Source organism: Abramis brama (genome assembly GCF_963993115.1).
Source record: "Abramis brama genome assembly, chromosome: 17".
In the NCBI taxonomy this organism is placed as follows: Eukaryota; Metazoa; Chordata; class Actinopteri; order Cypriniformes; family Leuciscidae; genus Abramis; species Abramis brama.
Window position 1 is genome coordinate 28,929,430 of NC_139979.1, and position 27,227 is coordinate 28,956,656.

The 27,227-nt window shown below is 36.1% G+C and overlaps 1 protein-coding gene across 3 annotated transcripts; it reads right to left on the reverse strand.

The window, feature by feature from the left end:
* Positions 1-1,267: 1,267 nt before the first annotated feature.
* LOC311067385 (doublecortin domain-containing protein 2-like) lies at positions 1,268-25,846 on the reverse strand. 3 transcript variants are annotated; one of them, XM_084089214.1, is made up of 9 exons: positions 25,304-25,846; positions 23,790-23,841; positions 17,867-17,943; positions 17,157-17,291; positions 16,101-16,250; positions 15,325-15,379; positions 15,077-15,251; positions 2,414-2,466; positions 1,268-1,823 (listed from the first exon to the last, which is right to left on the reverse strand). In XM_084089214.1, the coding sequence occupies exons 1-9, from the start codon at positions 25,588-25,590 to the stop codon at positions 1,347-1,349; spliced, it is 1,461 nt and encodes a 486-aa protein (XP_083945340.1). In that variant the 5' UTR covers positions 25,591-25,846; the 3' UTR covers positions 1,268-1,346. The 3 variants fall into 3 exon arrangements, with proteins under 3 accessions (XP_083945340.1, XP_083945341.1, XP_083945342.1); XM_084089215.1 differs by having other exon boundaries at positions 23,790-23,831; positions 25,304-25,330; XM_084089216.1 differs by lacking the exons at positions 17,867-17,943; positions 23,790-23,841; positions 25,304-25,846 and adding an exon at positions 17,438-17,555.
* Positions 25,847-27,227: the final 1,381 nt, after the last annotated feature.

Genomic DNA, 27,227 nt, shown 5'->3' on the forward strand with positions numbered 1-27,227 from the left:
TTAAAAATAATAATAATAATAAAATAAAAAAAAAAATAATAATAATAAAAAATACATGTATAACATAATTTTAATATTCATAAGGGGTCTATTTAGGTAAAATTAGAGGAAAAGTTCACCTAATAAAAAAAAAAAAAACAGATTTTTTTTCTATAGTGAAACCAATTTTGGAGATTGTTCTTGCTGTTAGTCGATATGACTGCTGAAATCATAGGCTTTGAAATCATACAAGGCTTTGTGTGAGGAACAGACTCAAATTAAAATAAATTTCAGCCAGTTCATTATAAACCATTAATTGACTTCAGTTCAGAAGACTTGGAATATGTGCAAGATGAATGAACGACTTTTATGGTACAAGACATGATGTGTTTACTGGCGTGAGGGCGGGGCAACCTGTCAATCACATGAGATCGACCAATAGCAAACCACAAAATCAAGTGACCTGTTTCAGCAATTAACCATCAGTGTAATAAACTGACCATACACAAACACACCCACACACCAACACAGTACAAACTCTCTGATGACAGAAGACACACTGAATGAATGGGATATCCAGACAGATTTGTAAAAGTAGTCAACTATGTATTTTAGTATGCATATAGCTTATTGTTCAGGACTGATGTTAATCAACTCAGTTAAACTCAGTTAGAATGATAGTATAATAATCATAATGACGGCAAATAACTTGACATCATACGTCATAAACAATGGAGGAGATGCTGAAACATGAGGCATGAAACATAAATCTATATATTTAGCTTTGTTTTACAAAACAAATGTCTAAAATAAATATATTTAGCAAACATTACACCTAGCTTAACAGATACTGTATTAGCAGAGGAATGATGTTATATGGAGAATATATATTTTTAAGTTAGCTGTTATTAAATCAATTCACATTATTGTAATCTCAATACAATATTAATAATATAATATTAATAAATTAGTAGTAATCAAAGCATTAATCATTACTCGAAAAGGAATAGTTCACAATTATCATTCTGTCATCATTTACTCACGAGCCAATTCAAACCTGTATGACTTTCTGTTTTTTTAGAACACAAAAATGAAGATATTTTGAAGAATGTGCTGATCTCACTTTTCCAACAATTTGATTGAGGAGATATTTAATCAACTATTCTCTGATTATCTTAATTTTGATAATCTTACTCTCATTATATATATAATTAATTATTTTATATATATATATATATTATAAAAATATTATTATTTATTTTATTTTTTTATACAAAAAAATCTCCTTTTATATTCTGCATAAATGTCAGGTTTGGAAAGGGTGAGTAGATGATAACAGAATGATAATTTCTCTGTGAACTACTACTTTAAGTTTCCTCTGCCTCTCGTTCAGTGTTTTCCAACCCTTCTTCACTGGGATCTGGATTCTTGTCGGTCTTTTCTTCTAGATCTCCCTCATTCTCTGTTTTCTCCTGGTTTTCCTCTTCTGCTCCTTCCACTTGTTTCTCTTCTTCATCCTCTCTATCAGCCTCTCCGTCCTTCTCTTCACTGGTTTCATTTGCCTCTGGTTCTGATGTCAGTTCCTTATCCTTTATCTCTCCATCCTCTTCTTCCTCATCATCCTCTTCATTTTCTTTTTTTTCATCCTCTTCTTTCTCTTCTTCCTCTTCCTTTTCTTTTTTTTCATCCTCTTCTTTCATCTCTTCTTCCTCTTCCTTTTCTTTTTTTTCATCCTCTTCTTTCATCTCTTCTTCTCCGTCACATGGTGATTCTTCTGTGTTTTGGGCTGGTTCACTCTCTGTTTTGGATGAGTCATCTATTTCTGGACTGGTCTCTGCTGCCTCCTTAATTAAGCAACATTATAAATGAGTGTGTGTGTGTGTGTGTGTGTGTGTGTGGCCTGGTAATCCCCTACATTATGGGGACAAAATGTCCTCACAAAAACTGCAATATCCGAAATCCTTTTCCTTGTGGGGACATTTTTTGGTCCTTATGAGGAAAACAGCTTATAAATCAAACTAAGTGATGTTTTTTGAAAATGTAAAATACAGAAAGTTTTGTGTAATGGCTAGATTTAGGGGTTGGGTTAGTGTAAGGGGAGAGAATACAGTATACAGTTTGTACAGTATAAAAATCATTATGTCTATGGAATGTCCCCATAAAACATCTCTCTCTCTCTCTCTCTCTCTCTCTCTCTCTCTCTCTCTCTCTCTCTCTCTCTCTCTCTCTCTCTCCCTCTCTCTCTCTCTCTCCCTCCCTCCCTCCCTCTCTCCCTCTCTCTCTCTCTCTCTCTCTCTATAAGAATATATATTCTTGCAAAGGCTGAAAAGCTTTCTGAGTAACTCTGTTATGAAATGAACCATATGTGTGCTGACTGGGTTTATGCCAGTCTAGTAAGAGTATTAGAGATCATGATGAGGTTAGAGCATCTCACCTGCTTGACTGGTGAAGACTTGTCATTCTCTCCACTTCTGTCCTCTCCATCATCTGCACAAACACAAACATAACAGATAAAACAGCAGCGCCATCTATTGGTCAGGATTAAATCTACAAAGTAATTGCTGCCGGTCAATAGTTACTACTACTTAGCACATAACACATATCTGATCATGTATCTAAATCCTAACTGGTAACACTTTACAGTAAGGTTTCATTTATTAACATTAGTTAACTGCATTAGTTAACTTGAACTAACTAAGAAAGAACAATTCTTCTACAGCATTTATTAATCTTAGTTAATGTTAATATCATTATTTACCAATACATTATTGTATTTGTTAAAATTTGTTAATGCACTGTGAACCAACATGAACAAACAATGAATAGTTGCATATGTATTAACTACTGTTAACAATGATGAATAAATACTGTAACAAATGTATTGCTCATCGTTAGTTAATTTTAGTTAACACATTAACTAATGTTAAAAATCGTAAAGTGTTACCTCCTAATTTAATGCTTCTATAAAAACTTAAAAAAAAGATGGAAAATGGCTTTCATGCCTTAAAGTTTATCAATAAAATTAGCAAATAGCCAAAAATGGAATAAAGAAATTAATATATAGGCCTAGTTATATAACATACTGTAATATTCAATAATGAAAATTTGTGATTTTATTGGTGAAATCAACGGTGACCAATATGATCAACATTACAGATGGTTAAAATGGTACTCAGATATGGTAGATTTAGCCTAAGAACTCCAACAAGCATGCACAGAAATAGGCCTATGTCCCACTCTTATTTAAATCTCTCATTAATTAATTATAGAGTCAATTTTAAAATGACCATTAGCTTTCAATGGTTTGGTGTAATTATTTTTGCAAGATTTGCAGTCATACCATTGTACTCTCTAGTAAACAAGAAAATTACACGAGTGTTTTAAATACTTAATGAACAATAAATCCAAACATTGTGTGAAATCAATATACTCTAAATAATTAAACAGCAGAATTAATGCACCTCATATAAGTTCACGCTTTCCCCAATAGCGGCTATAAAAATATTGCTGTGCAGATGATATTATTTCACCCAGGCATTTAATGCGTTTCAAATGCAAAACTGATTGAAGTTTAGCAGCAGAGATGAGCCGCCGTAGCAATAATGGGCTTCTTTGAATATTTTATGGAAATCGCTCACATTTATTAACTGTAGTCCAAAACCCAGACTGTAAGCAGGACCGCTAATGTAACAATAAACAGTTAAATGTGATTGAGAGAAGGGCTTGTCTCATAAAAATGCTAAATCAAATTAAATAACATTTTAAAACCTGCCTTCATTAAAGGCTGTTGGATGGGGGATAGGGGGAGGGGGTATAAAGCCTGACTCAAATGACTCAAGTTTTGCCGCCTGTTTTTAAGCCTTCATTTCCAACACAGCTAGTGTTAGTTAGTAGGTTTTATTTCTCTGCATATAAAATTAGTTTTCAGTCTTGCTTTCTGCCGTCTGTGCATGAGAATCACTGTATGTCACTGTGTAGTGTAAAGACAGCTATAAACTGTCCAAGAAATGCAAAGACTAATCACAATTATGGAAATATAACGTTGACATGAGGAGACAGTCGAACTTAAATATTACGGCAACACTCTCCAGTAGGTTATCAACATACATTTGCCGTTGATTGGTTAGATTAAAGGGTTAGTTCACCCAAAAATAAAAATCACTTACTCTCAAGTTGTCTTCTGCTGAACACAAAATAATATATTTTAAAGAATGTTGGTAATCAAACAATTGACGGTAGCCATTGACTTGCATAGTAGAAAAAAAAAAGAAAAAAAAATACTATGCAAGTCATTGGCTACCGTCAACTGTCTGGTTACCAACATTATTCAAAATATCTTCTTTTGTGTTCAACAGAAGAAAGAAAATTGTACAGGTTTGGAACAAAATGAGGGTGAGTAAATGATGACAACATTTTTATTTTTGGGTGAACTATCCATTTTCTGGAAATGTATCTGCAAAAATTGTTTGTATTACAAGTTTTCTGAAATGTTATGTTTAAATATGCAAATGAGGCATTATTTAATTAATTTCCAAAAGAGAAATCTCAACACGGGAGGAAACTATAGGTTCAAAATCCTTGTGGTTAAAGGGTTAAAGGTTTTACACAGGGGATTTAAGATGTCTCTTTTTATTCACACAAAAAAAAAAAGGCAAATGAGATGAATGCCAAATGAATTGATTTGGTGTATGTAAGTGCTGCTAAAGTGGATATTTATGACTTTAAATATATGTATTGTTCAGGCAGAATCAACCACAGAATTTTAACACTTAGTGTTAGAGGTTTAGAACAAACTCTGAGAAAAAGAAAATGATTGAAGAACATCATGTTCTCCATTCATAGTTAGAAATGAAGACTTTCACTAAAGATGGTGACAAGTAAACAAAGCAGCACTACAAGTGAGATGTGTGTTTGAAAGACCCGTGTCAGATGTTCAGCACTTCTCGGACAATTTTACACAAAGGACCGGCTCCGGTGGTGATGTGAAGAACTCACACATGTGAAGCTGTTAAGGCAGTCATTGGTTGCTAGGCACTGGGCCAATCTTTTTAACTCCCGCGGGCCAGAGAAGAATAAGTCCTGCTGTTTACACGCTATAGAGGAGGTATTTATGGATTATTTTAATAAAGACCTCCTAAAGCTCGCTATAGCTTTCTCTCATATACATGTTACCAAGCAAACTACACGACCCACTAGACGGAGCATCAGAGTTGCGCCAGTGTCATGAATTCTGCTTTACATCACTGTTTGTGACAAGCTTTACTTTCGTTCTTAGACCACGTGATGCATATTGAATCTGATGCAAATCAATTACAGCAGAAGCAATTGAGCCAAGCATAAGAATATGGTAATAAAATGTGCAAATGCGATTGGTATGCATGCACCTGGCATCAAAAGCGTTGAATGATTTTGCTCTTATGCAAACGAGGACAAAAACATGTGCTGCTCCAGAGGCAACCAATCACATTCTTAACCTCATCAAAACTGATAGTGTATGAAATATGTATGACAGAAACAGTTCATCTGTTCAACTATTTATTGTATTAAGAATTTACAGGTCTTATATGTACATCCACCATGCAGTATCTGCAAAATGATAATAATTTTAGCAAAATAAAAATCACTGCATTCAGCTCTGTAAAGCTGCTTTGAAACGATATGTATTGTGAAAAGCTACTGTACAAATAAATGTGTATTTAACTGAATTGAAAAGGCTGTTTCACATAACAAATGTTTACAGACAAAACAGTGGGCTGAATTTATTAAAGAAAACCCATTCAAAAGTTTTCATACCCTTAATTCTTAATACCGATGAAACTTTACCTGATGAAACGTGGTACGTGTGATCCATTTCGCTGTTTTGTGATAGTGTTCAAGCATCTCTCTTTGTAGTGAAGCTGCCCACTGTTCTCCATTCTTTGGTTTTCTAAGCTACACTGAGTTACAGTGCTTATAGAACAAATATTAGCCTATTAGCAAGGGTCAAAAAGAGCATTGGTCACATTATGCTTTTCTGTGATATTGATTTTAATAGTCGTTTCATTCTACTGCAGATAATGTAAAGTGTGTGTTTCTTAATTCAAGAAGAGATCTAAGCCATATCTAAAAACAAAACGATCACAGACTGATTTCAGACTGAGACTTTTTACACCAGACTGGAAGAAAACACCTAGTATCACCCTAGAAACCACCCAGAGCACCTTAGCAACAGCACAGCATCACCTTGGAAACCACACACAACACACCAGTATTGTCTTCAGAAAAACAGTAAAATCTAGTTTGATCTACTTTTGTTCTGATGGCATTAATGGAGTTATAATGCAGGAACAGTGGTAGAAATAAAAACAGAATAATAATGATATTGCACACATCAACCCCTCAAAGCTGTTAATCTCTCAGGTCAAGTGCAACTCTATAAATGTGCAGAAATGTGTTTTCTCAACATGCTCTACATTTAGTCTACCGACTAAAACGACAAAATATTATTTCTTTCTCCTAATCCAATAAGCCTCCTTCAAAGGATCATAAAACAGGATAGTTGGCAAGCAGGATAAGGATGTAATGTTTTTATGGCAATTCATGAAGAAGTGATACGAAAACAGCACAGGGCTCAGACACGCTCGCTTACAGATAGACCTGTCTGCTCAGACCTGCAGTTCCAGCATTTGTTTTTCCCTCATAAGTGAAGACTGCTGTGAAGCATTAAGAAGACGTCCTGATTGGCTAATTCGCTTTGGCAGCGTCACCTTTTTCTATTAGGGCCGGAGGGAAATATTAAATCTTGTTGTTTGCTTATAAAAACAGCTTTTAACACGCTGATTGCCAGATTAATGAGTGCGCTTTTAATCACATGCTACCACAGCGTCATAAACACATGGCTGTAACGCTGTCCTCTACAACAAATGAAGATGAGAGATCAACCAAACGGCCAACTTCAGTTGCGACTGACCTTGCGTAGATTAAATTTACCAGCTAAAGGAGCTTTTCATTTCACTGCATGATGTTGACGGCACCACATTGCTCTCACAAGGTTAAACTATGAAAAGATTGTGCAAATAGAAGGAATAGAAGGCAAAACTGAGAAAACCAACAGAGACATGATTTCTTAGTGGGCGGAAGCCTTGAAATGCAACAATGACCAAAATGACAGTTTTATCATTCCCAAAAATGGATCATGTCTAATCTTTAAAAGGAATTTTAAGCAAAAACCTGACAGTGTGGCAATGCATTTATACTTGATTATGTCTGCCAAACGATATACCAACACTAAAGCTTCTATAGTGGCATTAAAAAGACATGTGTAACCTTCAGTCTACTGACAGGCTTATTGAAGGAATGTGCACAATGAAAAAGAATTATTCAACGTGAGGTGTTTTGTAATGCCTCTATAAAGCACAAGGGCAAAGAAACACAATGATGATCTGTGGCTCTTAATTGTGCAAACATTTCAAGATTTGTACAATACTGTGATTAATTGCATTGTTTCCGAAGAAAATGCGAGTGATAGTTGCTTAGTACCAAAGTAAAAGTGCCAATATCTCTATTATATTGTGGTCTCAACATATATAGAGAACAAATACACAATCTTTAAAACAGACCCCTAACCTCATACATCAGCACGTTATAGTCATAGTCTTAACATACATCTGGATGACAGCAGAGCTCTCAAGAAGCAATTTTTTCACCTATAATAGTGATGTAAAGCTTATATAACTCACAATAGAAGTCACTGCAGGGATTTTGATTATTTAATGGCATCGACACTGCATAATCAGTACGAATCACTCTGCAATGAGGCTTAATTGGGAATATTTTAAGGCACAGTTTTGGTGGAAAGCAATTTGCCACTTCTGACAAAAATAAATCACCATGCTTTTGGTGGGAGGACTGTATAAAATTGCACCGATTACCACCTCCTCCTTATCTAAGTGCGTACAAAAACCGGGGGAGGGATAATCAGTGCTGACTTTCATTCGCTGGCGTGTTTTCTTGCATTTCTGTTGATTTGTCAGAGGCAGACAGGAGAATCCTATAAGAGCGCTGTTACCAGTTAGCAGCAAACCCATGGAGGCAACTGTCCAAGCTCCGCCCAGCAACTGTTACACGGGCCATCATCTCAGCCAATCATGTACAGCAGCCTCTTTCAGAAGAATTTCAACAGACAGTTGAAAAAAAAGTTCATCCAAAACATCATATTTCAAGGGGCCTGATTCAAAACCACACTCTAACTCAGCCTTGGCTTAATTGTAAACATGTATATTTCATGCATGACATGAAAAAATATGTTATGATTTAGTCAGCAGACAGAGAAGAGTGAGCATTTATAGTGACCATTTCTGCAGGTACATAGTTATACAAGTGGGTGGCAACAAATGACTTTATGAGCAGGTCATTGAATCATTGATTTAACTGATTCATTCAAGGCTGCATCCAAAATATGCATACTTCTTAACTATATTGTAGGTGAAAAACAGTATGTGAAAAAAGTAGTATGTCCGAATTCAGTCATATACGCTGTTAAAAATTATTTTTCAAAGTTGTGAATAAATTTACAAGAAAACACAATGTCAGTCTTTCTGCTTCAAAAATGTTTAGTGTAAAACAGTACAGATAGGCTCTAAAATTAACACTCACCAAACACCAAATGCGTGTAAAAATTAGCTTTGGCGAGTATATGAAATGGTGCCAATCTCCAGTTGGCCAGTAACATTTTAATGAATTCTAACAATGCAATGTTGTGAGAACATGAAAGTGAGCAAACGTGAGCGACTCTCTGGACAGTTGATGGGCCAGTTTTTAAGCGAATGTAAATATTCAGGTGCAATTTGTGACTTTTGCGCTATGTGTGGGAAGTTTAAACATCCGAAGTGCGCACCCAGAAAGCCGCATCTCAGACAGTGCATGAATAGTAAATTGAACTCTCTTTCACGTCTTCTTGACCTTGATTGGACAAATTCACACAAAATTATGTACAAAATTACCGTCTCTGCGAGTATCCTAGTAAACATAGTCGGTTGTCTTAAGTGAGCATAAACAGTTGAGAAAGAACAAAGTTAATTTTGGGCCCGAAATATAGGTGAACCGTACGAAGCCCCTAAAAAAGAACACGCACTCTAAAAAATCTTGGGTTATTTTTTCTACCCAAATCCTGGGTTGAGCCTTTTGGGTCATTTTTTTGGGGTTATTTTTTCCAGTGTTTGGGTAGTTTTTGTGTTACCCAGCTCCTGGGTCAGACATAACAACCCAGGGGTTGAGTTATTTATCATGGGCTTTTTGATCATCAAACTTTTATGGTTTTATTAAAAAAAATATACAGAATATACATATTTAGGATGTTAAAATATGTTCTCAGAAATGTACACTGATTGTTTATGGACAGGTTCTGGAGTGAGTCAGCATATTTCGGCTATGAGTGAAACGCAGGGCGGCGGTCCTTTAGGGGACATGACGATCAACTACTTCTGCTGAGATTCTGAAGTGCGCATACGATGAACACTTTACTATCCAATGAAGTCTAGGGAGAGGAGTTGTGAATGCAGTGATGCAACATAACCGATTCTGGTACAATAGGTCACATGACAATGACAAGAAGAAGAATGCAGTACATCCGGATTACATTCATACCACACAAATTCATCCCATATACTGTAAAACATACTTTTTAATGGTCTGAATTACATAATCAAAAGTACCTACTCAGAGATGGACGGAGTCACTGATTCATACAGGAACAAAAACAAGTGCCTGTCTTTATAAGAGGGTCATTGAATGATTCACTCAACTGATTCATTCAAAAATTCTGATTCATTCAAGGGTGAAACAAGTGCTTAGATTGTTTAAACATTTTTGCTTCAAGTAATAACATGAACTATTTGTATGACAGAATTTAAATTATTTTTACAGCTGAAATGTGTAATGTATGTAATTTCTAAAAACAGGTTTTCCTGAACACTTTCCTTGTCATCAGCATGGTCAAACAATTTGCCCAATCAAACAGATTTTTAATTTCTTGCTAATAGATTTCGCTGAATATTAAGGTAGGATAGGATCAAGTTTTTTACAATTAAAAAACACCACCAACTTCACCCTCAGTTGTGCATCTCAGTAGTTGCACATTCATACTGTTATGTTTTAGAAGTGGTGATGTGATATTATTATTGATTAATAGTATATTATTTGCATAAAAAATAATTACTGCACTACTACAGTTTACATTCTGGTACATCTAATACTAATGAGATCACACTGGCAAGGACACGGGAGGAAAAGACAATGTGACAAGAAAAATACATGTCTGACTCCCTCTTCTAAATTCTCTTTTATTCTCTTGTCTCTCACCTCTGGTTCAGATATTGCATTACTGACATCACTGCAGGCCATGATCTAATTAGAAGCGAGCAAGACTTTAGCACTTGTCACATCTCAGTCGGTTTGGAGGTGTTGAAAGACCTCAGACACACACACACACACAAGTTCTGATCAGTGAAGTGAGGCACAGAGAGGCACCTTAATGGCCTATTTCAGCATTATTACAGTATTGTGGATGGATTGTCACCAGGAGCTCTGAGATACTGAACTGTGAAAGCCATCAGCGGCTCTTGTACGTCTCTACACTCCTCTGATCCCTCCCTGTCATTACTGGAGTGGGACGGAGCCACAGCAATTTCCCCCTGATTCCTCCTTCCCTCTCTCAAACGCAGCCACACATCCTCACTCTCCTCTCCGACTTCATTACACCATGTGATTGGAGAATTTGCCCTACATTCACTTAACACTTATGCCATCTGTTAGACTCCCTCGTTAATGGTGTCAGATCCTCACAAATCACAAAATGATATTCAAATGTATGCATGTAGTGTTATATTCCAGCACATAGTTTCCTGCCTTTTAATGCACGGTTTATTTATCAAAGAGGGATATTCATCAGTGCAAGACTTATTTTACAAAAATATTTTGCATGCGCTGAGAGCTGCGCTTTAAGACTGAGCTTTATTCTGAGCAAAACAGTCTTTATGATTCATTGACTTTTTAAAAATGGATGTGTCATTTAATTAAGGCACATTTGTAAATTGTTCCCCATTTAAAAGTTTTATACCTAAATATATGGGGTTTTTTTTGTTTTGTTTTGTTTTAAAGTCCCACTTTATATAAGTGTCTTTAACTATTATGGACTTGGTATGGTAAGAAATTGGTAAAAAATTGGTATGTACTTATTGTGTTCATGTTGTTTGCAAAGCGTGCTGCTATAGGTGGGATACGGGTAAGGTTAGGGACAGGTTTGGCATGGGTGGGTTAAAGGGTAAGGGAAGGGAGAACAGTGTACAGTAGATGTAATTAGAGAAATTAATTGCATGCTGGTATTTGATTTTTAAATACAAGTACATAAAAAAAACCATGTATGCATATAATCATTGCATTGTATCAACTGAATAATTTAAATGTTTCAAAATGCAAAATGGCAGACGTTTTTATCCAAAGCAACTTGCGTTGCACTGAATGTACAGTATAAAGTTTATTGGCATTGGTCTTGCCCATTACTTTTTGAGCTACAGTACAAGTACAAGACTGCCATATTGACAGAGAAAAATTAGTAGTACACCTTTAAACTCATTTTAAATGATAAAACTAAACATTTTGTGTGGAACATGTATTAAGAAAGCAAATACTAAAAGGGTTCATTTTGATTTCATGTTCAAAGGCAGAATGTGATGTTTCTGATCTCTTGCCTTTTAATTCAAATTATCTTATACAGATTTGTAACAATGCTGACGTTATGTGCAAATTATTTTGCTATTCTAAAATAACCCATGTCAAGACAACTCTTACAGCAATGGATTTTCGCTGGTCACTTCAACCACACTTTTACCTTAATAGTAGATTCAGCATCAAATTTAAGCACAGATCTGTATTTTCACTGCCTGATGACAAATAACAGACTATAATAAAATCCTGATTCCTGAACCTATTAGCAGCCAAAATGAGCAGAATGCTGCCCTACATGACTGAATGCAACCAGCTCTATTGAAATATAAGACTAGTCAGTGCAGATAATTACATCAGGCAACTAAACTCCCTGGTTCTATAATCATATATGCTGCATGAAGGAATCAAATGGAGACATTTATCCTGTGACAATGGAAACTTCATTAATTTACAATTTGATACGGTCAAACTGACTCACTATTACCACTTGTTTAATGGCTTGATTCTGTCATCACATTCAAATCACCAACCGAAATGACCTTGGTGAATATGTTCCTGGAAATAATTAAAGTCATGGCTAAAGTCTTCATTCATGAAATAAACCGAACAAATGTCCAACAAACAGATTACAAAAGAACAGTTTTCACACAGAAATACATTCTGCTCGGCCCAAGAAAAGAAGAGATGTGCTTTTGTTGATGTCATCGCCATGGAGATTTAATAGGCTTGTTTCAGACACCTGGGTACCAGCAAGACCTCGAGTGCTAATGAGGGAGAGACGCTTCTACACTAACACTAACTACAAACACTGCTCAATATGTGACCTCCTCACTACCAAACCTCTTATTCCTGAGCTTTATTTTCACCACATCAATTTAAGTATGAATCAATTTCGTTCATAATCTGGAGCGTGACTAATAGCATTTGCAGGCGATCTCTGCAAGGGCTCTTTTTGCACTGAAATGTCATCATTCGGTGAGATGTTCTGAAAAGAGACATGTGCAGTCAAGCATGGCGCTGATCGCACACCGCCGGCTGCAATCTGAAGACACACGATGATGATGATGATGATGTAATCCCTCTCATGCCACAGCAAGAGCATGAGCAACACACTCACAGAGCACCAGTGCCATCTCTTGAACACACAGGGAAGCGCATTACATAAGCATCACTGAATTACATCATCATTATCCAGACAATAGTGGCTGCAGAGAAACTTGGGTTTCTCTGCACAAAAGACAACAAAAACTAGATAGTGATAGTTCCGATCCAATCTGACTTCTGACCTGTGATGCTGCCTGAATCATAATCATACACTGTTCACTCGTTGGCCAGAGGAGAACTGGTCACCGACTGAGCCTGGGTTCTCCCAAGGTTATTTTCTCCATTCTGTCACCTGATGGAGTTTTGGTTCCTTGCCACTGTCGCCTTTGTCGCCTTTGGCTTTTGGCTTGCTTAGTTGGGGACATTTAATATTCAACAATATCATTGATCTGCCTGCACTGACACCATTTTATGAAAACTGAACTGAGCTGGATGATGATATCACTGTTTTCTCCAGAGCGGCTGTATAGTTAAATGAACTAAATTAATAAATGAACAGAAATGAACCATCACTGAACTTACTTAAGCTGGACTATGACACTTTTCCTCTAGATCTGCTGTACAGCCGAAACAAACTTTGTTGCATTATTTTCCTGTTATCTCTGTAAAGCTGCTTTGAAACATTTTGAAACAAAATCTGTGTTGTAAAAAGCGCTATATAAATAAAGGTGACTTGACTTGATAGTGATAGATTATGCATATTACAATTAAATCAGTCAAATATTCTGCAGTTAAACCTATTCATGTTGATCCCTTTCATCACACTTGTCATGAGACAGTGACAAGCTAAATGTACATTTGTTCTTACAGTGTACATAAACTACTGTTCAAAAGTTTAGAGCAGGGGCGGACTGGCCATCTGGAGCACCGGGACTTTTCCCGGTGGGCCACTGGCCAATGTGGGCCGGTCCACCCGGTACACAAATATATTTGTAAAAAAAATGACGGAAATCATAATATTACATCTCTACGCAAATGGATGAGTGAGTCGATCGCGCGGGCGCGGCCGACAAGGAGTGTGTTTTGTGTGCATGTGAGTGTATTGCCCCCCCTCCCTGTTAATTAGTTTGGTCTACTCCATTGCGTATCTTCAAATACGCCCTCTTTCACGTCTCATTTACAGAGAGAGAGAGGTTGATCCGTTACAGCGAATTTCTCTGAGCAGATAATTACAAATAATTGTCCATGGATGAAAAGGTGGAAGAAAAGAAAAGGTGGAGCTGAAAAGTTACGCGTAAAAAAAAAAAAAAAAAGCATCAGTTTAATGTCACATGATAGCCTAATAGTATGCCATGAGGATTTGTGTTAATGCAAAAATAGTTTCAATCTTGATTCAGGAGTTGTACAGCTAAGTGGTGCAGCCTACCAAGATGATACCCCCTGACTAGCTGATTTGCTGTCTTGATAGTTTTATATTAATAATGTTGTATGTCAATGTTTTTCTGTCTGTTTCCCTTTGTTTTACAGATATGACCTAATACATGTTGTGTTACTTAAAATACATGTTTAAATAGCATTTATTTTTGTATTGTGTTATATTTTATGCTATAAGTGGTGTTAAATATTATTCTGCACATTAATGAGCCAATGTGTTATGATGTGGGATGTGGTGGGCTGCTGTGGGCCAGAAAGTCCAGGGCCACTTTTTGGTCCCAGTCCGCCCCTGGTTTAGAGTCAGTGAGATTTTTTTATTGAAATTAATACTTTTATTTAGCAAAGATACATTAAATTGTTCAAAAATTATGCAAAAAAACCTTTAAAATATTACAAAGGATTTCTGTTTCTGATAAATGCTGTTCTTTTGAACTTTATTCATAGAAGAACGGTTTCTACAAAAATATGAAGCAGAACAACTGTTTTCAACATTAATAATAATAAGAAATGTTTATTAAGCAGAAAATCTGCATATTAGAATGAATTCTGAAGGACCATGTGACTGAAGACTGGAGTAATCATGCTGAGACTTCAGCTTTGATCACAGGAATAAATATTTTTATATATATATATATTTACAGAGAAAATAGCTATTTTAAATTGTAATATTATTTCACAATATTACTGTTTTTATTTTTTATTTTAAAAAAATAAAAAATAATGCAGCATTAGTGAGCATAAGTGACTTCTTTCAAAAACATAAAAAAAATTCTTACCGACCCCAAACTTTAGAACGCTAATGTATGTAGTTGTAGTCCTGTTTTGGACAGACAAATGTATGTGTATGAATTTCTTGATTGTTTGTGCTTTCATTGATTTCAGATTTTCTGCTGATGGTTAAACGTGTGTCTCTTACCATCGTCCTGAGCCTCGGTAGATGCTGCGAGTTCGCTCCTCTTCTTGCGTATGCTCATGAGTCTGGCCTGAGAGATCTCTCTGACCATAGCCGACAGCTGTTCTTTGGAGGTCTGGTCCGAAGGACTGCTCTTCTCTTGTCCACAATCAGACTTACTGATATGATGGTTCCCCACCTGACAACAGAAAAATTCAACGATTTAACAAAAGAATGCACAAAATCTTTTATTTTTTTGTTTTTGTACTCACATCTCCATTTTGTCGTCTGTAGTTGTTTATAGGTGGTAATGACGCTGCTTTTGACCTAAAATCACATTCAATTACATTCTTTTTGAAAACATGGTAACAATTTACAAAAAGGTTTCATTAGATAACATAGTCTTAGTTAATGTTACTAATACATTATTGAAATAAAAAGTTGTTTTTTTTAACATTAGTTAATGCACTTTGAACTAATATGAACAAACAATGAACAACTGTATAACTTTTATTAACTAACATTAACAAAGACTAATAAATATTGGGTTCCACTTTATATTAGGTGTATTTATGTACTAACATTTAATCATTTGATACAATGCACTTATTGTGTACATACTTATATTAAAAAATAAATTAAAAAATACTGCATGTAATTACAGCTGTAATTCATTTCTAATTAATTACACATATAATTACACTGTTGAGCCTTCCCTTACACCTTAACCCACCCTTAAACCTATCCATGCCACCAAACCTGTCCCTAATCTGTCCCTACCCGTTTCTCACCTGAACAGCAGCAAAAGTGTTTTGCAATACAATATGAACACAATAAGTACATTTTACTTATTTTTTGATGTAAGTACACAGAAGTTAAGGACACCTAATATAAAGTGTGACCAAATATTATAACAAATGTACTGTATTGCTCATTGTTAGTTCATGTTGGTTAATGCATTATCTAATGTCAACAAATTAAACCTTATTGTAAAGTGCTACCAAAAACATACTTCATCTGCTGGGAAAATGCAGCATCTTTCTCTTACCCGTTTACTCGCTTTATGCCTATGGGTTTATTGAACAGGAGGTCACTGTATGGAAGCTTTTTAAATTTATCTCTGCCAACAGCAACATAAAACTGTCCATTTTCTAATTTCTTTCCATCCATAACGAGAGTCCCTTCAAAGGTGTACAGGCTGCAAAAGAAGATATTAAAGGCTAAAATAAGTAAATATTGCTCAGATGATATAGAACTGCTTTATTTTCCCAAATGAGGAAAGGGCACTAATCATCTAAAGTACTTTTGATTAAATGTTTTACAGCTTATCTAACAAAAATATGTTCTAACAATGTTTTGCAAACATTCCCATTACGTTATGAAAACATAATTTCTGAATGTTCACTAAACATAAAAAAAAAAAAAAAAAAAAAGTGTTTTAAAAATATTTATTGGTTATTCCAATATTAAGGGAACATTCCATTTTAGCATTTTGGAAACATTACTGGAACATTACATTTGAATGTTCTCTAAACATTCTGACAGAAATATAGTAACATTTAAAAAATTACTGACAAAAGTCCAGTTAAAGCGTTTCAGAAAAAAATAAATAAATAAACACTCCATGTATATGTAATGATTATATATAAATAATGATATAAATACTGTTTTTTGTGCTAACTTTTTGAGAACTTAATAAAGATTAGATAACTTTGAATGAACGTTCTATTAATGTTACTGGAAGAACGTTTGTTCATAACTTTTTTAGAGACCCTTGCCAGAATTTTAGCCAAAGTTCTGAGAACATTCCCTGTTAGCTGGGAGTGTCCTGGAGAAGCACAATTATGAAAGTAAATTATGGTGTGAATTCCCAAATATCTGAAATCATATATATTTTTTAATTGCTGTTCTTTTTGCATCTCTTACAAATAATTATCATAATGATAATAACTCTTACAAGTGCACAAATTTGCCTGAAAGAGTTAACCTCTGATTTTAGTAAAATAATAATAATATGGATTTAAAAAAAAAAAAATCCTTTAGAAGCCAATTCAATTCATGATATGAATTCTGACTAATATAAACTAAATTCACTTTAATTTACCTCCGCACACCACCCACAATTCGCAGGCCCATTTTCTCTGTGATCATTTCCAGAATCCGCTCAAACTGGTCAATCACACGGCTGGGAATCAGAAGCCTCGCTGCTGGATTCTGGACATCTCCATTTGCCACAACACTGAGGACACAGAATTTTTACAGAATATTTTCACAGAATAAATTTACATTTATATTACAAATGTATATTTGTAATACTGCAGATGTATACAAACAAACAGAATGTATGAATTCAGTACATCCATTCATCCATACATACATACTTACTGGTTCATTAGTTGCTTAAAGTAATAGTTAATCAAAATGAAAGTTCTTCCCAAACATCCAACCTCCTTACAGTTTGACTACTAGTGCTTTTGGTGTTTTTTCCCTTTCTGAGCTTGGCCGCTGTGGTTACAATAAGCTATCACTGTAAGCAAAGAGCTGCAAAATTCCTCCAAAACATTTACTGAAAAAGGGTTTGGAACAACAGGAGGGAGTGTAATGAAGAATTTTCATTTTTGAGTGAACTGGTCAGGCTTTTAAGTACCCCACAGAGACATTTGATTAAATGTGGTAAAAAATTAAAAAATACCTCAACACAAATGTTGCTAGACACTAAGGTTCCAAGGGTTTGCAGTGATGCTGACTAAAAATTATTGATTGAAGTATGCCTAAAGTTAAGGACTATGAAATAAAGAAATAAACTGTACTTACAATATTGTACAGGGTTCTTTGATAGGTTTGAGGAATCTGGCAGACACTATCACACGACTCTGAGGAACAGGTTTCATCTACACATAGGGAAAATACTTAAATATGTGGCACACACAATAACAGTTTTAATCTTCTCATGCTCATGAATCTCATCTTTGTGAAAAAGAAGTGTGCTTATTTGTATTGAATGTTCAATTGTATTTTACTTCACATCTTAAAAGTATATTTAAAACACTGTATTTGAAGATATATCATGATGCAAATTCATCATTACAAATGTGTAATTACAAATATGTTTAAATGCATGACATACAAGTTTCAATAAAATGACCTTAAAGCATATTTTAGTTTACCATAAATGCTTGTTAGTATATTCGGCAGTACACTTCAAAGACAAAAGAAGAAGTATGAAATAACATAAAGATGTACTTAAGTCCTATAAGGGCAAGAAGTACTCTAAAGTTCAACTAACTGCATTTCATATTAATTTAAACTAGACTACATGTTCATTTAATTGTAAATAACATGCAATTATGTGTTTCTGAAATCCTTACATTCGGTTCACACTTTTTTTTTTACCAAGTACTCTTTTTAAAGGGGAACTATGCCCTTTTTCAAAGTCTTGATTTTGTTTTACGGGTCCTGCAAGAATAGGTTTTCATGCTTGAATGTTCAAACACATTATTCTTTAAATATTTGAAATGATTGAAGCACCTCTCTTCCCAGTCTTTCTGTAATGCTCTGTTTAGTTCCTGTCTTTAGTTCCCTGCTTCTGAACGGCACAATGTGCTCTGATAGGTTGGCTGGACCAATGTGTAGTGACTGGTTAACCGCTTCAACCATTTTGGAAACATGATACTTACCATAACCGTGAGTTTCAACACACTACTAACGCAACTCAACCAGGCCTTGCATGTGCCTTGGGAATTTTTTGATAAAGAATATGTGACATGTACATTCTCAGAAAAATGTAATAAAATCAAGACTACAGTTGAAGCATTTCAAGGAGCTCAGAAACAGTGCTCATTGATATAGAGAATAACCCTTTGGAGTGACTGTCAGATGGTGGACCTGTGCGTAGACACGACCACAACACATGATGTAGTCAGCCGGATCCGGGCCGGATCCAAATCAGATGGAGGACCTGCGCCTAGACATGACCACAACACATATGTAGCCAGCCTGATCCAGGCCGTATCCAGATCAGATGGAGGACCTGCGCCTAGACACGACCACAACGCATCCCTGAAGTGTCAGCAGAGATTGTGTAAACCAGACTCTTCCCTGTGAAGGCCTCATTGACACAACAGTAATTGGCACTAATCCTCAACAAACCTGTCTCCATACCGGCGTGATTAATCCGATCTTCAACCACATGGAACTGGATAATATTTTGAATGTTCCAATCCAATCTGATTTCTGACCTATTATGCTGCCTGAATCATTATCATACACTGTTCATTCGTTGGCCAGAGGAGAACTGGCCCCCGACTGAGCCTGGTTTCCCCCATGGTTTTCTCCCTGTTTTTTTTTTCTCCATTCTGTCACCTGATAGAGTTTTGGTTTCTTGCCACTGTCGCCTTTTTCGCCTTTGTCGGCAATATTATTGATCTGCCTGCATTGACACCATTATATGAGAAATATATATATACAATGACATCACGGTTTTCTCCAGAGCGGCTAAATATCTAAATGAACTAAATTAATAACTTTTTTTTTTTTACGACAAAACTGAACCATCACTGAACTTACTTCAGCTGGACTGTGACATTTTCTTCTAGAAACAAACTTTGTTGCATTATGTTCCTGTTATCTCTGTAAAGCTGCTTTGAAACAATCTATATTGTAAAAAGCACTGTATAAATAAAGGTGACTTGACTTGACTGTGCTTTGTAACTTTGCAGACCTTTTTCACACTCAAACAGCAACATTACACACTTGAGAAAGATGAAAAAAACTAAATCTTGCTTACTAGCCCTGTTCCCTGATGGAGGCCATAAGACGTAGTGTCAATGTACTGACATTAGGGGTCACACTTGGGAGCCCCAAACAGGGCCGCGGGAAGAGGTTTTAGGTTGGGGGTGCGGATTTTTTTTGGGGGGGGGGGGTAGGGGCGTCACCACTTTTGAATAAGAAACAATATCAAGACTATAAAACTCGTCAAAAAACACGCACACACTCAAACCAACTGACTGCACATCACATTTTTGACTTTATTGATTCTGCTTTTATTCGTAATGCAATGGACCGGTCAACGGGACATAAATTAATCCTTAAAGGATGGGACTTTATGGGACATTTGCACAAAAAGAATAAATAACTTACCGTAGCCTATTTTATAAGTCGCTCCGGAGTCGCATATCAGTCAAAAAATGCGCCACGAGGAAGAAAAATACATATATAGCCTAAGTCGCACTGGACTAAGTCGCATTTTTTTAGAAATGTATTTCACAAAAAAAAAAAAATGTTACAGACAGTTCTCCGTTACGGACGTGAGCACTCTAAAGCGGCACTAAAAGAATGTTTTAAAACTTTCACAGAGACCTCAAACTGAAAGCACAAAGCCTGTCTTTAAATTTAATTTCGTTTTGTATTAATTGTATCTTAATTTTAATCGATGTTTCATTTGGATTTAATAAATAAGAAGTAAATATAGGCTATTAGGCGAACCTGGAGCTTGTCTCATAAATGAACCGAAACTCAGCGTAGGCCTATAAGGTAGCCTATTGCCTCACAGACCTGAGACATATAGATAGCTTGAAATGTCTACTTTTAAGCAGAACAATTCAAAACGAAAGAAAACAGACTGCGCTGCTTATGTAATTCGTATTAAATGTGCATTTCTCTCTGCTGCTGCGAAGATCGCGAGTCGTCAACTTCATCTGTCTAGCCGACACTGACATAAAAAATAACTGTTTTATTAGTAAACAATTAAAATGTCTCCTGCTATATTTAACATATTTGCCTGTTCCTTACAAAACACTGACAGTGGGGTTTTTGACTGGGTTTTTTTTTTTTTTTGAGCAGCTGCGGACAAATTCTTTCGACACACACAATATTACATAACACTCTGCGCTTATTTTTTAAAAAGATAATTTAACATATAAATAACAATTTTTAAATAGCCCACTTAAAGTGTTTATTACAAATAAATGACTAAATGCTAAAAATTAATACATTTTAATGAACAAACATATGCTTTGCATTTACAATTCTGTGAAAACACCCCACTTCCCGTGGCCCTGGCCCCAAACACTTCTGATACTTCAGAAAAGGCCAATGAGAATTGGCGACATGCGGGTATATAAAAGGAGGCTGGTGTGCTCCACTCATTCAGGTCTGTGCTGAGGAGCTAAGATAGCGTCCCGGCCATTTCAGCAGGCAGTTCAGAGTTGTGGCAGGAAGGACACAACCTCTTATTCCCATCAGGGAATGGAGATTAAAATAGTAACAGAGAGGTTCCCTATCTGTCAGTCACTTTGACATTGTGCTGATGTACTGGCACTAGGGGTCACTATACTAAATGCTACAATCAGCTGAACTGTGTTATGAGTTTCGGTAATGCAGATGTAACAAGTGCACTTCCTTTTCTGTTCTTTTTTTTTTTTTAAAGGAAAAATCTAGGAAGAAGCGTTGAGGAAGCGGTCTACTTCTCAGATGGGAGAAGAAACACAGAGTCCACATCCAACCCGAAGGGGAGGATAGTGTGTGGAGATTACATCACATGGACTTCTGGGAACACCTGAGAAAAACCACACATGGAAAGAAGTCCCTATGGTAGGTCCTATCTGAAAAGGAAGGAACTACTACAAACGTAGCAACTGGCAGCAGATATGGAGTTTTCAAATCTCTGTGGGTCTTCCCCTCGGGAAGCACACCAGTTAGCGAACAGACTCCACTTCAAAGCATAGGCCCGCCTCGTGGAGGGGGCTCTAGCCTGAGTGATAGTGGTGAAAGCCCACTGAAGTCTTCCACGTCCCGTACAGGGGCCAGACATGGAGGTGCCAGAGGTCTGGGAACAGGTGCCAAATTGTGCCCGGTCCCTGAAAAAGGAGATCCTTCCTCAGGGGGATTCACCAGGAAGGGGCCAACGCCTTCAGTGTGAGCTCCGAGAACCAAGGCCTATACTGGCCCAACCATTAAGACTTTCATTAAGACCATTCTTTCTCCCTGATCTTGCACAGTGTCTGCGTGATGAGGCTCACTGGGGGAAAAGTGTACTTGCACAGACTCTGGGGCCATCTGCGTTGAAGTGACTGACAGATAGGAAACAAACAAGAATTTGAAAAGTATGCTAAATTGTATTTCTTCAGGCACACTTACAAACAAGTTTCAAATGGTGGTTAAAATAAAAATGATAAGTCTACTACTCAGATCTCTGGTTACATTATTAAAACACCTGAATAAATTACAGCAAAAACACAACTGTAGTAGTTCATCAGCTTTTGCAACTGATAGCTCATGTTGAATGTTTCTAAATCTGTTTTTTTGTTTACACTTAATCAACTTAAACGTAAAAATGAATCCAATAAAGTAAATAGGAAACTGTTTTTCAGACAGTAGAAAACACTGCCTCGAGATGTGAAATGTAAGAGCTGCTCACTTGCTGTCAGGGTCAGACGTGAGTTCAATTAAATAGTGTGTTTAAGCGAGGGCCTTGCTCAGTTCAACCCAAACACAGACAGACAACTGCTCTCATCTAGTGTTTCAGTGTCTCTCAGGCCCCTGCCGTATCCCCTGGTAACCCCGCAGGCGCTTGTGTAAAGAGCAGAGGGACGGTGAGTCTTTGGGTCGCTGCCAGGCCAAAGCAGTCGCTCTAATTGAGACAATCAGAAGCTAGTAGGAACAAAGTGTGGCCCACATCATAAATAAATTGGCCTGTTCAATCTTGCCTAATGATGATTAGGACATTGTATCACCAATTACCACGGCAACAGCCATTTAGTTCACCGCAATAATAAAGTGGGCTCTGAGCAAGTGTGACGATACTCACTCTCTTTGCCTTAGAGAGTTCATAAAATGTTAAGACTGTTGTAAAGTCCCTGTGCTCGTTTTCTTTCTTTCTTTTCATTCTTCTCTTCTTTAACTAGTACAGTGGGATTATATGAAGTGTCATTCAGATTGTCTCCGGAGAGCTTTGTTTGCGCTCTGGGTCATAGCCATTGACTTAAATATGCATCCAAGAAGGTGGATAATAACTCACAGGTTAATAATTCATTGCCAAATGAGCCGGCAACAAAGTGATTCTTCCCAGACGACAACGTAGACGGTGTGTGTATAAACATTACACCTCGCTTAGGTTGGTCTTGAATGCTAAAGCAGGTGCGATATGCTAAACTAGCACATGGTCCAGACATATGTGTGACGGGATCTGCATGCTACTTTTCCTTTAAACATACCTTGAAAAAAAGATTTTGTTTTGAAAAACATGTTCTTAAATCGTTTGCTTTGTTTGCCAATGTCTAAATCAGGGGTGCCCAATCCTGCTCCTGCCGATCGACTGTCCTGCACAGTTCATCTCCAACCCTAATCAAACACACTTGAAGCAACCAATTAAGGTCTTCAGGATCAGTTGAAAATTAAAGGCAGGTGTGTTTGATTAGGGTTGGGGATGAACTGTGCAGGACAGTCGATCAGCAGGAGCAGGATTGGGCACCCCTGGTCTAAATCTACTGGGGTCTTCAGTGTTCTGGTACATAGTCCTCTGGGACACATCGATGAACAGATATACCCAGCTGACTCCATTGACAAACAAACTGTGTAGCGACTGACTGCTTTACACTGCATGATTGTGTATGTTGAATATTTGTGCTGTGTTCTTAGTTAATAGGATCAGCAGTGTTTTATATGAGTTGAGCTTGTATTCATTGTATACACATACACAGATTTCAGCTGTAAATAAAGTGTAGTTATTTGTCCTTACCACTCCATTGAGCTGAAGCATTCTTTTCTTCCTGGTTCCTATCTGTAAATAACTAGAAAGTAAGCTGAATTACTTTTCCCCCTTTAACAATGCAAAGTAAAAGATTATTTGCAGATTGTGTTCCTCGTTGCCATAAAACAGATACACTACTAGTCAAATGTTTAATTATTTGTGTTTGATCTTAAATATGAAATTAGTTATCTACATTTTTATTACAACTGTATGAAACAAATTTTTTAACTTTGTTGAAATTAATGAGTTTGGTCAGAAATTGAAGGCAAAGCATAATCATGTGTCCACCATACATGGGAACTTTAAAAAAAAGCAGAGTTTGTATTTATGCCATTATTTGTTTTGATCACTACATCATCTGCAGACTTTCATCTGTTTTTTTTGTAACTTTCATTGTAAATATAGAAAATAGAGAATCAGTTGAAATTTGTGAAAATGTTTGACAGGTAGTGTAAATGTAGGCTACTCATGGCATATTTAGGTTTGATCAGGCAAGGTTAAGATATGATACATTTACATGCACCCAAATCAACCGTTAGTAATTGGCTCAATGGGATTGAAAAGGCTTCATTCAATTAAACACCTCAATCGATCAGAAAGAAATTTCGATCGGATTGAAAGGGGTGGACCTTAAATAATCAGATCAAAAGGGAAAACTATTCTGAAAACATTTGTTTCATTTATGTTTTGAAACATTTAAAAAACAGTAGATGACATCCAAATAAAACATTTCAGAATAAACCATGTATAAAAAAAAAAACAAAAAAAAAAAACTGTTTTTATGCTAACATTTTGAGAACATTAAAGGCTAACGTTACTGGAAGAATGTTTGTTCAGAATGTTTGCCAAAGTTCTGGGATCTTTATGGCATCCTCCCCAGCTAACAAAAAAAAAAAAAAAAAAAAAAAATATATATATATATATATATATATATATATATATATATATATATATATATATTGTTCTAAGAACGTTTTGATAATGCTTATTAGGTTAGTATTAGGTTAATATTAGGTTATTAAAAAATATTTCTGAATGTTCTCTGAACGTTCAAAACATCCTTTATCTTTTTAAAAAACATATTTTAAACAGACTAGTTGTTTTCTTGCGAACATTAAGCCTAGGCTACATTATGGGAATGCTACTTTTGAATGTTCTCTGAAACAACTAACATTGAAGGAATGTTAGATAAACATCCAGCTAAAATGTTTAAGCAGAAACAAAACAAAAACCTTCCTTGAACGATTTGTAACTAAAGTTTTTGAGAACATTATTACGAACATTTGAACATTCTATCAACGTTACTGGAAGAATTTTGTTCATCACATTGAGAAAACCTTTCCAGAACGTTAGCTAATAAAGATAGATAGATAGATAGATAGATAGATAGATAGATAGATAGATAGATAGATAGATAGATAGATAGATAGATAGATAGATAGATAGATAGATAGATAGATAGATAGATAGATAGATAGATAGATAGATGTGTCTTAGCCTACTCTATCTTTTTGAACTTCTCTCGTCCAGCAGCCACATACTGTTCTCCGCTCCTCAGGTGCTCCAGTGAGTCTATCCGGTGTCCCGCTTTGGGCGTGTAAATGTTTCTCACAGCTCCAAACTGAGCCCGGACGCCACCAGTCACCTCCCGCAGAAGCGTGTCGAAGGTCGAAACCCTCTTCGCGTTGATCACCAAACGTCTGGGCTCGTAATACGGATCCCCATTCCGATAGAAATAGATATTTTTTACTTCAGGTTGAGACAGAAAGTTTGGCTTCTCCGCACTCATGGCCACTAAAGGTAAAAGTTACAAAAGGAAACCAGTTATAGCGCAATTCGGTTATATCTCCAGTGTAGTGCTGCAATGCATATCATCCTCATGGTCTCGTGGAAATTCCGCAAATAAAACTTTCGAGCGGGATGTTCATATCCTGATGATATTTAAACAGAAAAGATGCTGAATAGCGGTGTCGCAGCGCGCGTAAAGCGGACACGCAGGCATCTCGCGCAATAAACGCCTGTCTGCAATGGTCACAGTAACTCTTGTGTTCTTTCCAGCGGTTTCTATAGAGACATTACAATCTTAAAGCCCGCTAATACCACACTGCACTAACTCAAGAGACTCAAGATTCAAGATTCTACATGGCAAGCCGTTTTAACATTTAGCATATAGGCTACCTTAAAACAAGCTGCTATATTGTTAGTGACTACTTAGGCTACTTGTGCTAATAGTGAGTATTCCAAAAGTGACTAGTATTTTTCCCCAAGTTCACCAGTAACTTTATTTCATACTAGTAGCCTATGTATTCAATTACTAGTCAGAGACAAGTTTCATATTGTACAAACTGCACATTTTTGCCATTGAATTCTATAGGGGATCTGTACACTTCTGACTAGAACTGTATAGTACTTATTAAAGTTATTAGTTTCTTAGAAACCATTCCAATAGTCATAGCCTATGAATAGAATAGTCATCTAACAAGTACTATTAAATGGAAAGTATACCTATAGGTATCCTTTCCATTTAATATTACTTGTTAGATTTAGATGCTACCCATGAATGAGACACTAATTACTCCCACTAGTAATTTGTAAATATTAGTAATATTTCTTATCTCATTAGGTACAATTGTCTAATACCTTTTTACAATTCAATTAAAAATGTATTAAGCAATTAAAAATGTGACTATAAACATATTGAATACTATACTAGTGCCTAAAAATAGGTTTTAATGTCTTTTCATTTGTTACTAGGAAAACTTTTATAGATCATGAAATTATTTTAAAAAAAAATATATATATATATTTTTTTTTTTTTTTGCAGAATAAAGTATGAATAGTTACTGGTCAAAGTTACTAGGCCCGGATGTGCAAGCTCAGTAAGTACAAGCGTTGGCTTGCCATACTGAGTATATTTCAGTAAATTAGGATTTACAGTAGGCCTATGTACTATCATGTGTTACCCTTGACTGCTAAAACAGGCTTTACATCCAGACATTAATGTATGACCACTTTTGGATGTGGATGTAGGTCTATACCGCACTCAGAGTAAAACGCAGTCTCCAGTCTAATTGGACACCAAGGATTTCATGTGCAAGTACAACCCCTCAGTTGCTCAAACCTAGTTATATCTTGGAACAAAAACATGTTTGTTTGGTGTGTTGCATGACAACTGTGTGTTAAATGCCTTGACCATTTGCAAGATTAGTGTCAAGGGAAAGCAGCCTTGGAAATTTGGTTAATTAGTGCATCTCTCTGTACAGGTTTGGGAACAGCGTAGTCCTATGAAGATGAAGAACAATATTCATTCTACACATATGCCGTTTAGCAGATGCTCTTATCCAGAACGACTTACAAAAAGTGTTTTAATAATTTGTCAATAATTTTGGTGTTCCACAGGAAAAAAAGTCCCACAAACTTTACTAG